Source organism: Pipra filicauda, unplaced genomic scaffold, assembly GCF_003945595.2.
Source record: "Pipra filicauda isolate LSUMZ 115617 unplaced genomic scaffold, ASM394559v2 scaffold354_size748207_pilon, whole genome shotgun sequence".
In the NCBI taxonomy this organism is placed as follows: Eukaryota; Metazoa; Chordata; class Aves; order Passeriformes; family Pipridae; genus Pipra; species Pipra filicauda.
In genome coordinates, this window is record NW_024104481.1 from 122179 (window position 1) to 138965 (window position 16787).

Sequence of the window (16787 nt, forward strand, 5' to 3'; positions counted from 1 at the left end):
ACTGCTAACTGCATAGCGGCTCTGTAAGCTGTAAGAAAAAGCGCTGGAAATCAGATGTTCCCCATTGGCAGTGCTCTTTTAGTCCCTAAGCACTAGGTCTTAGTTGGAACTTCTGCATGTGGGGGAACTGTGGACCCAAGGGAAGGGGAACGGGGCTGGGGAAGAACAGAATCTGCTGGGTTCGAGGGGTTAGTCCAGGGAGAGGACGCCTGGTTTTTTCTGAGTTCCAACATTTCACAATACCCAAAAAGTTTTAGTGCTGTGTTTTTCTGGTGAGGGGAGGGTGAGAACTGCATCCTGAAAGATTTAAATAGCTTGACCTGTCTCAGAACTGATAATTACCAGATTTCTGCAAGCTAAATGGAGGAAAATTTTACTGCAGAGTGGAAAAGCATGATAGCATTGCTCATGAAAATACTGGGAAGTCAAATAGCCTCTGGCTAAAAACTGCTGAGTTCTGCAATGGCTGGCTTGTAAAATAGTAAAACGAGAACATGGACAAGCAATTACCACATAAGATAATAAAAAAGCTAATAGAAACGTTACTTGAATTGCACCTTTCTCCTGGGCCTTTCTGATGCCCCGTGACGGGGTAAGTCCCTAAGAAAGGCACGTTGAGGGCACCCTCAAGCCGTTCCCCGCGGCTAGAGCCGCAGACCTTCCCGTCACCCGCCCCGTCTCCCTCAGCCGCTCCCTCGCCACGCGCGCAGTGCCCCGGCGAGAACGTGCGGCCGCGCCACGTGGCCCCGCCCCCCGGGGCGAGGCGCGCCCCTATTGGCCCCGTCCCACCCGTGCCGGCGCTGTTGTGACACGTGAGGGCGGCGCACGTGGGGACGTTATGTAAAGAGCAGGGGAAGGGGCGGGGCCGGCGCGCACGCGCGCGTGCAGCGGGGCCGGCGCGCACGCGGGGTCCGCGCGAGGGGCGGGGTCGGGCGCGCTGTGCGCACCCCCCGGGCAGAGGCCCCGCCGCCGCCAGAGCGACAATGAAGCAGCAGCAGCAGCAACCGCCGCAGCCCCAGGCCCAGGCCCCGGCCCCGGCTCCGGCCCCGCAGCCCCCACAGCAGCCACCGCCCTTCGCCGGCTCGGGGGTCCCAGCCTTCCTCAGCAAGCTGTGGGCTCTGCTGGGCGAGACCCCCAGCAACCGGCTCATCACCTGGAGCCAGGTCGGCCAACGCCCATCCCCCCCCTCCTTCCCGCCGGCGTGTGGCGGGAGCCCCCCCCCTCACCCTCCGCTTTACTCCGGCGGTGCCCGGCGGGCACCGGGCCCTGCTGGGTGCCGCGGGCCTCGGCGTGCGCGGGGGGAGGGAGGAAAGCCAGGGTACGGCCGCATGGCCTGGTCAGGTCCCTCTCGGGCCGGGCCGGGCTGCTGGTCGGCCTTGTCTTAGACGGGGAGCGGGAGCGCCGGTGCCCGCCCCGGGGGCGCGTCCCCAGCCGCTGCCGGGGGGGAGCCGCTCGTTCGCCGGCCCCGACTGAGCAGGCCGGGGCTTCCCCGGGCGGCGGGCGGCTCGGAGGGGAGGGCAGGGGCCCGGCCGTGGCGGGATTCTATCGTGCGCTGTGTTTATGGAGCCGTAGTGCGGGAAACGCGGGGCTGCGGGGGATCTCCCACTGCGAGGCGGTGGGTGCGTCAGTAGCGGGGCTCGCCCTTGGTGAGCCGGGGAGGATTCGGAGAGCGGGGTGTGCCGTCCTCTTGCTGTTCCCCGTGAGCCGCTGACGGCCTCCAGAGGGGCTGGACTCCGCGGGGGCGGCAGGGAGCGGCCACGTGGGGGGCGGGCGAGGGGTTCCCGGTCTCGGTGTCCACCTGCTGGAGCGGCGGGAAGAGGATGGGCCACGGGGAAAGTCTAATTGGGCACCATCTTCTTACACCTTCTTACAGTGTAACGAAGGGCTGGCGAGTTGCTGCAGTTAACATCATTAGTTCTTGTGCTAAATGCTAAGCACGTATTCTAATAATAACTATTTCATTTTTCTCTACATCCTCTTTTCAAGAAAATCCTGTTCTCAAACTGTGTCAACATCTTCAAATGGTGTTGAGATAAACTCAACCGAGAGCTGCTATTTTAAGTGCTCAAGGAACAATAAAACATCTTAAACATCTTACTGATAATGATTTACCAGTAACTTTAGCCAAAACTTCTCAAAGGGGGTAGCAGGAGGCCTCAATAGATTATGACAGCTTTCCTTTCTTCTGTTGTTTTTTTTTTTTTTTGGAAGAGGGGTAATAAGGACTATATGAAGATTGACGTTATCTACCGTAAGATGTGCTATTTTTGCTGCCTTACGCTTTTAATGAACACATTCCAAATTCATTGCTCATGTTTATCTTGAGTAAACACACCGAGATTATTAGGTATCCTTGTTTTATTTTCTTAATTAACAGTAAAGACTAATTGTTTGAAATTCTGCAAGGCTGTTACTAGGGGGAAGGTCCACTAATAACAGTTGATGTTATTGGCAACGAGCAGTTCTTGTGGGAGTGAAGTATTGAGGTTGCTTGGGATATCTTTTAAAAATGCACTGTGTCGATATTATAGGGTACAAAAAGTGTACCAAATGTAACAGGGGAGAGTACAGTTACTATAATATTTCACTTCCTCCTATACCAATCTATATGCTTACAGTGTAAGGCTAAACACCATCTGAAACCAAACAGCCAGATTTTGTCTCCCTGCATACATATCTCAGTGAAGCCACAGTACGTGTTGTCCATGGAAATACGGGTCAGGAATACCAAATGAAGCACTTGGGAGACTGCTGTATGCTGCAGTCATTGGCACTAGGTGTTGAAAACCACGTTGAGCTGTTCCTGATGCTTACAGGCCTTAGCGTCTGTACAGCTTTGCTGTAAATGACTGTCAGGGCAACAAGAGCTAGTAGATGTGTTACCCAGATTTTCCTGTCTTAAGCCTGGACAATGTCAAAGGGACAAAGTGAGGCACCACATGGAAGTTGTCACTTGAGCACCTCCAGTTGGTGAGTTTCACACAGCATTGGCTGAAATAATCAATTTCTTTTGCTTCCCTTTTCCCTTCCACTGGTTGTTTCTCAGCAGGAGGTAGGCAGGCAGGCGTTACTGGAAGTTTTCATCTTCCTATCTTCCTCTCAGTGTTAAACACATCCAGTGGAGACCATTTATAAAATCCTGTTCCTGATGATCATGGTTTGTCAGGAACAAGCTGTTGTGGTTTAACCCCAGCTGGCAACTGAGTACAGCACAGCCGTTAGCTCACTTTCTCGCACCCTGGTTAAAAGAATTAAAACCTGTGGGTAACTGTTTAATAATTGAAACAAAGTAATTTATAATATACATAATATAATAATATATTATTAATATATAGTAGTAATAAAAAGGACAGAGAGAGAAAATCTAAGAAAAACAAATGATGTGCTGTACAATTGCTCACTACTTGCTGGGCCAATACCCAGCTCATCTGTGAACAGCAGTTGGCCCCCCTTCTGGGTAACTCCCCCGGTTTATATACTGGAGATGATGTTCTGTGGTATAGAATATCGCTTTGCCCAGTGTGTGTCAGCTGTCCTGGTGTGGTGGTGCACACATCCACCCCGCTATGCTCCCTCCCAGCTTCTTGTGCACCTGCTCACTGGCAGAGGTCGGGAAGCTGAAAAGTCCTTGACTTAGGGTAAGCACTGCTCAGCTACAACTAAAACATCAGAGAATAATATTGACATCAACGTTATTTTCTTACTGAATCCAAAACTCAACACTGTGCCAGCTACTAAGAAAAAATATTTCTATCCCTGCTGAAACGGGGACACAAGCCCTTGGATAAGAATCTTCACATGGTCTTATGGTTGGTTCTCTAAGCTTCTTGTGATGATCATGGAACAGCTGGCATTTGAGGATAAGAAAAATGTGACTTATTGAACTAAAGGCTTCTAAGAAGATGGAGTAACAGTGTTGACATTTGTCAAAGATGATAAACTTTTCATTAAATACAGGGTGAGAGTACTGTGGTTGTATAGACACCTAAAGCTTTTAGAAGTAGGTAATTTGCATTTTGCCAGTTATTTGCCCTGTAGTTGGTGGGGTGGTCATTGAAGAACAAAGAGCTGATCTTTCTGTTTTAGTCAAAGCCTGTGGATTAAATAAAAGATCAGTCCTTCACAACTGGCATTCCAGAAGGGGTATGTTGCCTTGGGTGGTTACCTTTTTGGTAACTCCAAAACCCAGTGGACATGCTCAGCCCTTTGACAGCTCTATCTGCTCTACAAGTCCTATCAAACTAATCATGCTTTTATAGTGGAAAGCAGATGGGACTTTCAGCTGGTTGTTTGTGTTTTTTCCTTCCTCAGGCTCTTTGTTAGATTTCTTACCAAGACTTCAGAAGGATGTACAAAATTGATAGTATTGTCCTGTAGTGAAACTGTGATAATTGTTGAGAAACAATTAATTCATATCTTGAGGAAGCAAAAAGTAACAATGGAGATGTTCCTCTTCAGATACAGATAATGATGTAAATTGATAGTAGTCAGTTGCTTTTTGTTTCGGGAAGTTGTAGGCAAGCAGATCAGTAATGTACTGCATGCACAAAAGAAACATTCCTATCTGGTGATTAATTCTAAAAGCCCAGTGTGTTTTCTGCTATGGTTTTTAAGTAGTTTAATATGTGTTTCTCATTTTAGAATGGCAAGAGTTTCTTGGTGTTGGATGAGCAGAGATTCGCAAAAGAGATTCTTCCCAAGTACTTCAAGCACAACAACATGGCAAGCTTTGTCAGACAGCTGAACATGTGTAAGTTCCTGGATTTTTGCATTCTAGCGTAGTTCTAGATCCTGTACACATTTAGTTTTAGTTTCCTTTGAGCAGTGGCCCTATGTTCTCTGCAACTAGGATACTGTCTTATCCTCAAAGTTATTAATAGGATAGTTGGGACAGCATATTTTGAATCTCTTAATGTGGATTTTGAAGTTTTCTTTTTTTTTTTTTTTTTTTAATAGATGGCTTCCGGAAAGTTGTCCATGTTGATTCTGGGATTGTCAAACTGGAGCGAGATGGCCCAGTAGAATTTCGGCATGCATATTTTAGGCAGGGCCGAGAGGACTTGTTGGAACACATTAAAAGGAAGGTTAGTGAAAACTCAGTATGTAGAAAACCTGTACTACTATGTGTCGATGAATAGCAAAGTTCATGACAAGTTTAACTGTCATGAGTGCAGGTAGTTTGGAGTTTATGGAAGCAAACTGCACTGCTTTCATTTATATCTTGATCCTGTTTAAACATATTTTGGGGGATTTGACTGGGCTTCTTTATTTAACCTACTTTGCTGTCATTATAGTAAGTTTCACAGGTGGCAAAAATGAGTGAGTTAGGCAAATATGACAATTTTCAAGAGAGTATTAGAAGTACAGAGCATGCTTTGACTTTACCTAATCAGTAATAGAAGAAACTGCTTGTTTATGTAGCTTGTTTCAGAACGAAGCTACTGTAAGCATTAAACTCTCCACCAAAGAGAACTAGGGGCAAACCTATAAACGTGTTTGTTATGCTGCTAAATATGACTGAAATGTGCTCTGCTGTTAATGTGAGTCAGGTGAATATAGATACCAAATGGAAATATGGCAAATTAAACTCTGGTGAAAGGGTGGATGTTGTGGTTTAACCCCAGTCAGCAACTCGGCCCCACAGAGCTGCTTGGTTACTCCCCCTATGTCGGGATGTGGGTGAATCGGGAGAGTAAAAGTGAGAAGGCTCCTGGATTGAGATAAAGGCAGTTCAGTAAGTAAAGCAAAAGCCACACACGCAAGCAAAACAAAATAAGGAATTCATTTACCACCTCCCATGGGTGGGCAGGTGTTCAACTATCCCCAGGAAAGCAGGGCTCCATCACGCGTAACAGATACATTTGTCTTCACAAATGCTGTCAGTTCAAACACCCCTCCTTCCTTCTTTATCCTCCAGTTTTATATACGCAGCATGACACTATGTGCTATGGAGTATCCCTTTGGTCAGCTGGGGAAAACTGTCCCAGCCATGTGTGTGCCCTCCCAGTTTCTTGTGCAGCCCCAGCCAACTTGCTGGTGCAGTGGAGGGAGAAGCAGAAAAGGCCTTGACTCCATGTGTAAGCACTGCTCAGCAGTAACAAAAACAACTCTGTATTGCCAGCGCTGCAACATAACAGCACAAATCCAAAACACAGCCCCATATTAGCTACTATAAAGAAAATTAACTACCCCAGCTAAAATCAGCACAGAGTGATGTACTTATTAACACCAGGTTATTGTGAAGCAGTTATAATGAAGTAGAGCACTTGGGAGAGTGCCTGAAGAATCTGAATGTACACAAATGTTTGTAACAGCAAAAGCTAATGTGATGACAGCTATGGTTCTGGTTTGGGGTTTTTTTTGATGCTTGGTTTATTATTAACTTAAATGCATAGTTTGTCAACACTAGTAAGAAAATATATTTGATCACCCAAATAGAATATTAGTTAAGTGTGAGTAAAGGGAAGTGGTGTTTCTGGATTCTGATCTTTTAAAGGTTTCATCTTCGAGACCTGAAGAAAACAAGATACGTCAGGAAGATCTCTCCAAGATAATATGTAGTGCTCAAAAGGTGGAAATTAAACAAACGACTATTGAATCTCAGTTGTCTCTTTTGAAGAGGTAAGTTGCTGCATCAGTAACTGATCCCTAATGCTGAGTAATTCTGATACTAGATATTGGACAAAGATCTAATTTTAGGTGTCTCTTGATTTCTGATTACCTAAATTCAGTATTGCTTTAGGAACATAAATTTCAGTAGAAAAATTGCATTAAAAATTAACTATTCTGATATTGTTAAAAGTAATAGGCAATGTTGGTTTTCCAGAACTGTCTAGTAGTGGGCAATTAAATAATACCTTTAGTTCCATAATGCTGCTGAGGCTGAATATTCAAATCAGCTCTTGGCATAAAGTATGCCGGTTTACGTCTTCAAGTTTGAAGTAGTTACTGTATTTAGTTTGAGGCAGAGTTTGGTTTGTGCAAAGTGCATATAATACTTTCTTATAACAGTTAATGTCTTTGGTCGTTGATTTTTGTTTTCTGATTGTTGTCTTTTGTTCCCCCACTGCTTAAAATTGCAGAAGAGTTAGTGCCTTGGAAAATGTATTTAGAAATCTAGTTTGGAAATTCCTTTGTTGCATCAGTTACAAAGGAACAGCATCTAAAATGCAAATGTAAATAGAGTATTTTTAGAGCATTTTTACCTAGTTAGTAATTATGATTTATTTTCAACAGCGAGAGAGACGTGTGTCACAAATTACTTAATCATTTAGAGTATGTAGATACAAACAAGATACATGACAATAAGCTCATGCACTGTAAGTCACATCACCTGAATAGGAACTCTGTCTCAAGACACCTTAACTTACATTGAGAAAGTAAGTGATGGTGTATCCTCTGTGACAGAGATCACTGATTAGTTAAAGTTTTAAGAAGTAAATTTTGTCATTTATAGTCTTCAGTTCTAGTTACTTGAGGGGTAGAACATTCAGAGGCAAACTTACTTGGCCTAGAAAGAGTCTTTGTTAGAATCTGGCCAGTCTAGAGTAAAAATGCTCATATTTGCCCTTTGCAAATCCTAGACGAATTTGGGTTGAAATAACCTCAGAAGGCCATCAGGTCCAAATCTCTGCCCAGAGCAGGGCTGACTTTGACTGAAATGACATCCAGTTGAAAATGACCTGACAGTTTGTAGATGAGAACTTAAAATGGTTGTCTTTGACATCCATGATTTTGTCCCATCAGTTTAAAATAACTGAGGTAGAAACTGGGCTAAATCAGAAGACCTAGTCGTACAAAACATGTTAATAAAGCTAGTGAGAAAGTTCAGAATCCCTCACTTCAGTTGTTAAATTTTTGATGGAACTGTACTCTGAAACTGTATGTTGGACATATGTTGGACATAGAAGCAGTTTGAGGAGTAATACCCTGCATCACACTGCACGTGAACGGCTGTTTCTGAAAACTTAGCTTAAGGTTTCCTAAAAACTGAACACCAGTGGGGTTTGTTTCTCTGTGTTGAAAATTAAACTGCAAAAGAGAGGAGAGTGGTATGTTGCCTTTCCTTATTCATTGGGGCTTTAATATGCAATATGCTGTTGGAAACAAACTTCTCATGGTTACAATAGCACAGGCAGTTTTTACACTGTCTCAGTAACTGGCCTCCTGTGAGTACTGGAACAGCTAAGGTTTGTAAAATGGCTGTGTTTCATGAAAACTGCCACCTCTGACAAGCTCTGACACGCCCCAATCTAAAAACATATTTTGAAGAGCTTTAATGAGGCCAACTAATCTTAAACAAAAATTAATATAAAAGTTTTAGAACTTTTATAACTTTGTTTTATAAAACAAAATTTTATAACTTTGACTTTTAAATCATCATTTTTAAACAGGGAGAATGAATCCCTTTGGAGGGAAGTGTCAGAACTGAGAACAAAACACTTACAACAACAGCAAGTTATTCGAAAGGTAAGGCTTCATTCAAGTGTTGTACTTGCATGAGGGAGTGCTCAGTTCTGTGTTTGAAATTCACTGCTGTCCTACTTGACTGACCTGCTGACCTTGTATTTGTAATGTTAATTGTACATGTAATTTTTTCTGAATCTATCAAAAATGCCTTTCACCAGAACCAGTATTTACAGATACAGGTTGCATATATGATCCACATCTCTGTACGCCTTCTGTCATTGCTTATTAGAATTCTTCTAATCATTTGAGTTGCTGGATGTCTTTCTGTGTACTGTAAAACATAGTGTAAAAGCTTACTCTTACCTCCTGCTATGTGTAAAGCCTTTCTTGGACAACTGAATAACTATTTTGTTGAGATATTACCAGCAGTGTTTTTACCATGATTTTTAACTTTTCTGAACAGCTCTATATAAAAGTTACTACACAAAATAAGTGTTTTGCTGTTTATGTATAGATTTTATTATTGAAGTCTTCTGCTATAATATAGGTTGATGCTCAAGAGAAACAGTTACAAAGTTAGAGTGATTAACAATAGTGTTCTTTCCCTTACAGATTGTACAATTTATTGTTACCTTGGTGCAGAATAACCAACTAGTGAGCCTAAAACGCAAGAGGTAGATATGATCTTGAAAACTTGCTGTCCAGTCAGTAAACTGACATGCCTTGTTGACTAAAACCAAAGAATTGCTTTTGAGGTTGCTTTCTTCCTTTACTCTTTCTGATGTTGTAGGCCTCTGCTTTTGAACACTAATGGACCTACAAAGTCAAATGTATTTCAGAAAATTGTGAAAGAACCAGCTGACAGCAGCCACCATGTAAGTTTTCTGTTATGGATACGCTCTGTTATGATGAAGGAAGGAGTGCAGGGGGGGCAGATGGACCAAGTAGATTGTCTTATGGGAAATAAAACATGGCTGTGTACTGAGAGCTGTCAACTTGTAGAAGTGGTATGTCGTATTCTGTTGATAATCACCATTCACTTTACAACATAGTATTAAATACAGCTTGACGTGATCCTACTGAAAGCAGTTTGCATTTAATAATTGTGCTGTTAGAAATAGCACATACGTGTTGCATTGTTATCTCTGGGAGTGAGGCGCCCTTGGCCCCATACAGAGACAAGGGTCCAGTGTGTTGGTCTGCAAGGCAGCATCCGATGCAGCAAAATCATGTCATGTTTTTCCATTTGAATGAGTCATGCCACTGAAAGTTGTTTTCTGCTGTCCAAATAAAGATTGGTGGGGAAATCATCAAAATGAGTGCTATAGCATGGCATCAGAATTAGTAGCTTTGAAACAAAGTACTATTTAAACAGTAGTCACTGTTTTAATATTTTTATTTATTTTATGGTCCCATTTTTGCAGCTTTTCTGTTGCATTTGCTGACAGTGCTAGTATATTTTTATTTCTGTGCCTGTAGTGTTTGCCAGACTTTCCTGTAGCTGGTATTCTCCATCTTGTTCATTTACTTGTATGGCTTTTTTTATTAAACATAGATCTATACAAACAGCTTGTAATCTCAGAGGTGTAGGAAAGCTCTTAGACTTTTGTAGATTAGAAGCATTGTAAGATAAAATGATAACTGTCAAAATGCTGAAGCTCATCATCCTTCTGTCCCCTGACTCCTTTAAAAATAATTCTCAGGTACCTCTCAACAGAAATGAGGGCTTAAAACAAAGAGAACAGATTTCAGATGACATTGTTATTTACGATGTCACTGAGGATGTGGGTGATGAAGAAAATCCCATGGGTGATGAAGAAAATTTTCCTGTTACACCAGAAACAAATGAAGATACCACTTCAGATTCTTCCAAGTAAGAAGTCTGTAGAAGTGTACGTAGATAATGGCTTTCAGTGTTGTATCATACGCAATAATTCAGATGTCGTAGGTAATTTGTTCTAATGAAGTGGTCAGAATTACTCAGCACTCCTGCACATATAGAAGCTTCATCTGTGAATTCACACTAGCTTTTGATTTATTGACCTCTGGATTTATTCCAATTACTTAATTGGCTGTTGGAGTTGTAATATGTGGCAGGTACATATAAACTGGTGAAAGCAATCTGTATTATTGCACTCTTTTTAAATATACTAGTTGTCCAAAGACAGAGTAAGTGGTGTTTTCTTACTTCTGGTTATGAATACAGACAGGAATAACTTCCCTTATTTTTACAGTTTTTTGTGGAGAATAATTTGCATGTGTTGTTTGTCAGGTGTTGGTATGGTCTTTAAACTTCATTAAGCCAATTAATTTCAGGGGGTTTTTTTCAGTCCCAAGTGTTTTGTGACTGTGTTCCTTCTTGTTTGTACTCTAGTACTGTAGAAGTAGTTCATCTTGCATCTATGGGCAGGTTGAAACTTGGTCCAGGGACTGAGGAGCAACTCTCTTCCTGAGTTACATTGGATTGATAGGGCCTGTATTATGCCTTAAGAAATAAAAGTTAGGTATTTCTAGCTTACACTTGAACTGGTACCATTCTTCTTGCTCAGCTGATGTCTGGGAATGTATTCTCTGATAGAAAAGCTTTATGAGGATACAGCTGTGATAGAGAGGCAGCGTAACTAACAGCTACTTAAGGGTTAAGAACTGGAATGTGGATGAAAGCAAATTAGTTGAGGCTCGCTCTTGGTTTTCAGGTTTCATTCCTGGTATACGTAACAAGGTTAATAACAAACCTGTTGACTGAGATCCTTTATGTTATGGATGCTCCAGAGTTGATTCTGTTCAACAGGAAATACGCAAAATATATGTTGTCTGTCTAGTTTGATAGCCTTGTATGCTTTGGTCCACTTTGTACATACTTTATACGTGAACTTACAGTTATTCTAATGCAAAAAGCTATCCTATAGCTTTTTAGTAGTTGGTTACTGTGGTCTAGCACAACAGTGTGTGCTAGCTGAGCTGCATTAACTGTATTGAGCATTACAGAACCGTATCAATGGAAAATAGATACTGAGAGTATCTTTCCGTGTTTAGTACTAAAAAGCAGTAGGAAAGTTTATTTCCTTATAGTGGTTTGACTAAAGTGAGGAGTAACTAAACCTGTATAATAATACCAATTTAAAAGAGTGTATGAAATGCTCTAATTAATTTATCTTGTATTGCAGCTGTAGTTGTAGCTATCCTTCTCCCGATATTGTAATTGTGGAAGATGATAACGAAGATGAATACGCCCCTGTAATTCAAGGGGATAAAAGCACCGAATCAGTTGCTGTCCCAGGTAATGATCCAATCAGCCCTGTCAGTGACAGCACAAGCCCACTCATGTCAAGTGCTGTACAGCTGAATAACCAGTCAACTTTAACTGCAGAAGATCCAGTCTCAGTGATGGATTCCATACTCAGTGAAAATGGAGTAATTTCACAGAATATAAATCTTCTTGGAAAGTAAGTAGTCTGGTTTTTGTTTTTTTTCAAGTATTAGAACAGTGACTGAAGTAAAAAGAACTGAACAGTAGTTTCTGTGGAGAACGTTAAAATTAATAACCCATTGTTATTCTAGCCAGTTTCTAAAGATACTTCTATTTTAAGTATTTTAAGATGTGACCTCTGATTCTCATTGTGAAGCTCACATGAGTGAGTTGGGATGTGTAATCCAGCAGTGTAATATTGTGTATATCATTATTTAAACTGTCAAGATTTATTTGTGTCACTCCTGCAGGCGGATGGGACTCATTAGGGCTATGTGGGGCCAATGTCATGTCATGTCATAGTGTTATGTTGATACAATACCTGCAATACCTGTTTCAGAGCACCCCTCTGCTTTACTTGGGTTCTCCTCTAGAGGCTAAAAGTTTTCATTTTTTTCCAGAGGTCATATCAGATGAAAAAACTTAGTTCATTCTAGTTCTGGTAAAGATTTTTAGATGCATGTAATACATCTGTGTAAAGCTTACTCGAGGATTTCTCTTTCTTTGTTAAGGGATACAGCAGTAAAATACTGTTTGTCTTCTAGAGTTGAACTTCTGGATTATCTTGACAGTATCGACTGCAGTTTAGAGGACTTCCAGGCTATGTTATCGGGACGACAGTTCAGCATAGATCCAGATCTCCTGGTCGATGTAATTTTGACTGTTTATTTTAAATACTTGGGCAATAGGCATTAGAAAAGATTTGTGTGTATTGTTACTGTGAAGAATGGATTTAAAACACAACTGATATTTTTTCCTCTCTTCCCTTTACAAAGCTGAGCTACAAATATTTACTGATGTATGTTTCTTGAGCACTGGTATAATTCTTAGCGCTACACCACTGCTCAAATGAATGCATAAGTTTTTTATTGAAAAATGGCTTTATTAATGAACGAAATCATGCTTATATTTGTTGTGACATGAACTTGATGTCTAATACTCTTGCTTTGAAATAACCCAGCACATCATCTGTGGTCTTCTCAATGAACTGGGGTTAAAAAGGCTCTTGGCATTTATTTTACAAGTTTCCCTGCAATTTCAGGTTTCTTCAGGTTTATGTTGAGTAGAATGGTCTGGGTTGGAGGGGACCTGTGCACGTCATCTAGTCCAGTCCCCTTTCTCAAAGCAGGGTCAGCTTGAAAGTTGAATCTTATTGCTCTGGACCTTGTTTACTCAAATTTCAAAATCTCCAAAGACAGGCTCTTGACTCTTCTTAGTGAAACATTTCCTTATGTCAATCACAGTTTGCCCTGCTGCACTTCATCACTCTTGCCTCTTGTCCTTTGTCCATGTGGAGTTTGCCTTCTCGGTAACAGAGCAGTGGAAGAGGGCAATTATCCTCCCTCATTGGCCCTCTTCAGACAAGATTAGCCAGGCTTCCTGAGCCTCTTGCATGCCTTAATCCTCCAGACATCTGTGGCCCTCTGGACACCCTCTAATTTAAAAACTCAGACTGGGAGGCCTAAAACTGGACACTCTTCCTCAAGTGGCCTCAGGTGCTGTGCAGAGAGAAATAATTGCTTCCAGCGACATCCTGGCTGTGCTGCCCATAGCAGAGCTTCTCTCCCTGTAGCAAGGCCATGCTGCTGGCTGGTGGCAGTGTTGTCTACCACAACTCCCCTGTTCCCTCTCTGAGGAGCTACTCCCTGTCCATTTGTTCCTTAACCCTAACCTGGGCCAGTGCATGAGGTTACTGGGTCCTGAAGACGCGTGGCTGTTGAACCTGGTGGAGTTCCTGTTGGCCCCTCTCCCACTTGGTTGAGGTACCTCTTAATGGCAGCTCTGCTCTCCCACATACTGATGACTCCTTCTGGTTTGGTGTCACTTGGAACCTTGGGCAGGGTGTGTTTGTCCATATTGTAGACAGAATTATCCATACAGCAAAGTAAGAAGAAATTGGTGTTTTAAAACTGCAGCAAACTGTGTTAGTTAGATGCAATATAGTTGTTTCCTTTGTGACTGAGCTTCATGGAATTGCAAACCATTGTGTGCCAAAGCTAGTTTTTCTTTGCAAAAGTTGTAACTACCTGTAAATAAACTCCAGTCCTCATAGAGCGTGGAATAAATACAGGGGTTATTTTCACACATGCAGATGCAATGGTTTTGTATTCTTAATAGCAGCATCAAGATACCTAAAACTTGATGTGTTTTGTCTCATTCAGCTTTTTACAAGCTCCGTGCAGATGAATCCCACAGATCATGATCATATCGCTAATACCAAAGTAAGTCTTAAATCTATTGCTCGATGTACACAGTAGTGACAGATGCAAACTTTTGCTCACCTTTTGCTGTTTTCTTTACTGGTATCATGGGACTTCATGCTCTGACTTTTAAGACTTCCATGAGAATAAGAACACATCAGCTGATTTCATCCTGTTAGGCTTTAAACAGCAAAGGGGAAAAGGACAGTAATTAATAATGTCCTTTAAAACTTGTATTATCTTGAGGCCAATATCTCTACATTGTACCAGTCTCTTGACTTTGTTTCATCTGTATTGTCTGGTGGGAAAAGAAACACAAGAATAAGCAGATGTAGCTCTTTGAATTTGTCTTGTTCATTTACAAGCATTGGTTTTGGTTCTTGCTTTCTAGGCTATGTTTCCATTTCACATTTTCTCAGCCAAGGTCTGTTAGCAGGGATAATACTGATAATGCCACTGCAAACCTTCACAAATAAAAATTGTAGGGTTTTTTTAATAGTTGCTCAGCTGTGTTCCAGTGGCATTGGTACAGGCTTTAAGCATGTGTTAAAGAGTTTGCTTTTGTTCCCAGACAGAGACAAAGGGAAAAGAAACTAACAAGAATAATGCTGGTCCAGCAGCTTCACAGGAAACACAAGCTACTAAGCCCAGATCAGGTTAGTTGTGGTGATTTGTTGAAATACTTAAACAGTTGAACATGCATTGTTCTAAAAGCCATCTTGGTTATTTGCTCTTTTTCTGGTTTTATGTTATGCTGATGAACAAATAACCAAAACAAAATACTTGGTATATTTGACTTAGGTTTTTGGCACTGCACCAGATGTAGAGAAATTGATGTTTTGCAGGAGAATCTGCACAACGTTATATATGCATGTAACAATTCTATAAAAACACATTTAAACCAAACACCTATAATGGTTTTTTATTAATTATTCTCTAAATAAGTGCTGTGGGTTGGATATTGTTTTTTCGTTCTGCATGTAGAAAGGTGTGTGGACTGATGTTCTGGGCATTTTTTCCCCCTTAGATAAGCAGCTGATACATTACACTGCATTTCCACTCCTTGCATTCCTCGATGGGAACCCAGGCTCCACTGTTGAGAGTGGGAGCTTTGCAGCTGAAACTCCTTCCACTGTTGACAAGTCCCTGGAAGGCGATGAGCTCCTGGAGAGCAGCCTGGATCCTGAGCCCACCCAGAGCAAACTGGTGCGTCTGGAGCCACTGACAGAGGCAGAGGCAAGTGAAGCCACGCTGTTCTACCTATGCGAACTTGCTCCAGTGCCCATGGACACAGATATGTCATTTTTGGATAACTGATGCGAGGGGGACTCTGTATATAGTCATGAAGATGAACTATTTATTTAGAATATTGTTTGGTATGAGAGTTTTTTGTAAATCACTGTTTTATGTAACCAGGTATGTGGAATCTAAAGTACCTTTCCTATCTTCCTACAAGCAATTGTTCAGTTACACTGTTAGACAAGCCACCAGGCACGGCTGGCAGTACTAGTCAGAGTGCTGCTGCACTGCTGTGAACACTTGTGTTGCACACATTGCTAAGTACCCAACACTGGTAAGTAGTAAGCTTTCATTTATGGTTTCTTATACTTCTGGTCTTATATATGATGACATAAACTAGTAGTGTATGGTTAGGGAACACCTACTTTCTGTATTTTGGGTTTTTTATTTTTTACAGCATTTTGTCTAACACATGAGGCTTTTTTGGGGTGGGGGGACCAGGACCTGATGTAGGCTTTTTTTTTCCCTGCTTGAACTGGGAACAAAGTGCCTGTACCTTGCTAAATCTTGGTTCTGCCTTACTTTCACTTCAGTGGAAGTGCTCACAGATAGCACAACCTGGGGAAAAGTTCTTGACAGCCGCCAGGCCCCATGACTGCATGAGTACTTTTAACTTGGACCATTTATGCTGATAAAATAAATGTTACTTAAGTGTGATACTAGTTAAGAGTTTGTCTCTTATTCCGTGTGCCAGATGGGTGTGGATTTGACAGCCTCATATTTTCGTATGTAGCTGTGCAAGGAGGTCTGCTTCTGTGCACAATTTTTGGAAAACACTTTATATCCAAACTTTACAGTTTATAATAAAGTGTCCAAAATAAGTGCTTAAGGCAGCAAACTGTTTTCCAGTAATAGTACACAACAGGGTGTTTTTCGTCTTGATTTCTTACTGAGAACTGCAGCAGAGCCCCGTGGCTTTCCTTCCAGTGGAGGAGCGCTACACCTCTCAAAGGTGTGTCCATTGCTGCATTCACTGAAGCCTGTCACAGCTGCTGAAGTGAATTTCTGTAGTTGTGTTACAGAGCCAGAGGGGTCTGAAGGGGCAGCTGACACACTCATGTCACCCTGAGCTCCTGATCTCATATAAACAGTAAGTCAAAATAAAGTGAAGAACTGCTGTAGTAGAATGAGTGTTCAGGTGTTATACCAAATTTGAGCAGGTGCAATCCAATGCAGCAGCAGCAGCAGCTGATGAAGCAGGAATGCAGTCAGAGGTGCAAGGCATGGCTGTGTTTGCAGAGACACAGCTGCAAAGGGCACAAACAGCTGTCAGAGAACTTCACCCAGGGGGTTGCACATGATCTCCCCAGTTGCTGGGGACTCACTGCCTTAACAGGTGTGCTCTGCAGCACTGTCAGCTGCTACTGTTCAGAATCCCAGAAGAGGGGATGAAAATATAACACAAAATT

The 16787-nt window shown here is 42.0% G+C and overlaps 1 protein-coding gene across 2 annotated transcripts; it reads left to right on the plus strand.

Annotated features, from left to right (window-relative positions):
* Positions 1-945: 945 nt before the first annotated feature.
* HSF2 (heat shock transcription factor 2) lies at positions 946-16040 on the plus strand. Of its 2 annotated transcripts, XM_027751763.2 has the most exons (14): positions 946-1163; positions 4642-4750; positions 4957-5084; positions 6497-6621; positions 8394-8469; positions 9022-9083; positions 9200-9284; positions 10113-10282; positions 11577-11689; positions 11780-11855; positions 12424-12529; positions 14041-14100; positions 14651-14735; positions 15107-16040. In XM_027751763.2, the coding sequence occupies exons 1-14, from the start codon at positions 984-986 to the stop codon at positions 15394-15396; spliced, it is 1665 nt and encodes a 554-aa protein (XP_027607564.1). In that variant the 5' UTR covers positions 946-983; the 3' UTR covers positions 15397-16040. The 2 variants fall into 2 exon arrangements, with proteins under 2 accessions (XP_027607564.1, XP_027607562.1); XM_027751761.2 differs by having other exon boundaries at positions 11577-11855.
* The last annotated feature ends 747 nt before the right edge of the window (positions 16041-16787 follow it).

Excerpts from the sequence above, each read along its gene's own strand:
- HSF2 (XM_027751761.2), top strand. The coding sequence starts at position 984 with ATGAAGCAGCAGCAGCAGCAACCGCCGCAGCCCCAGGCCCAGGCCCCG. Across the intron at positions 8,470-9,021 it reads AACAGCAAGTTATTCGAAAG|ATTGTACAATTTATTGTTAC; the intron begins GTAAGGCTTCAT and ends TTTCCCTTACAG. Across the intron at positions 9,285-10,112 it reads CAGCTGACAGCAGCCACCAT|GTACCTCTCAACAGAAATGA; the intron begins GTAAGTTTTCTG and ends AATAATTCTCAG.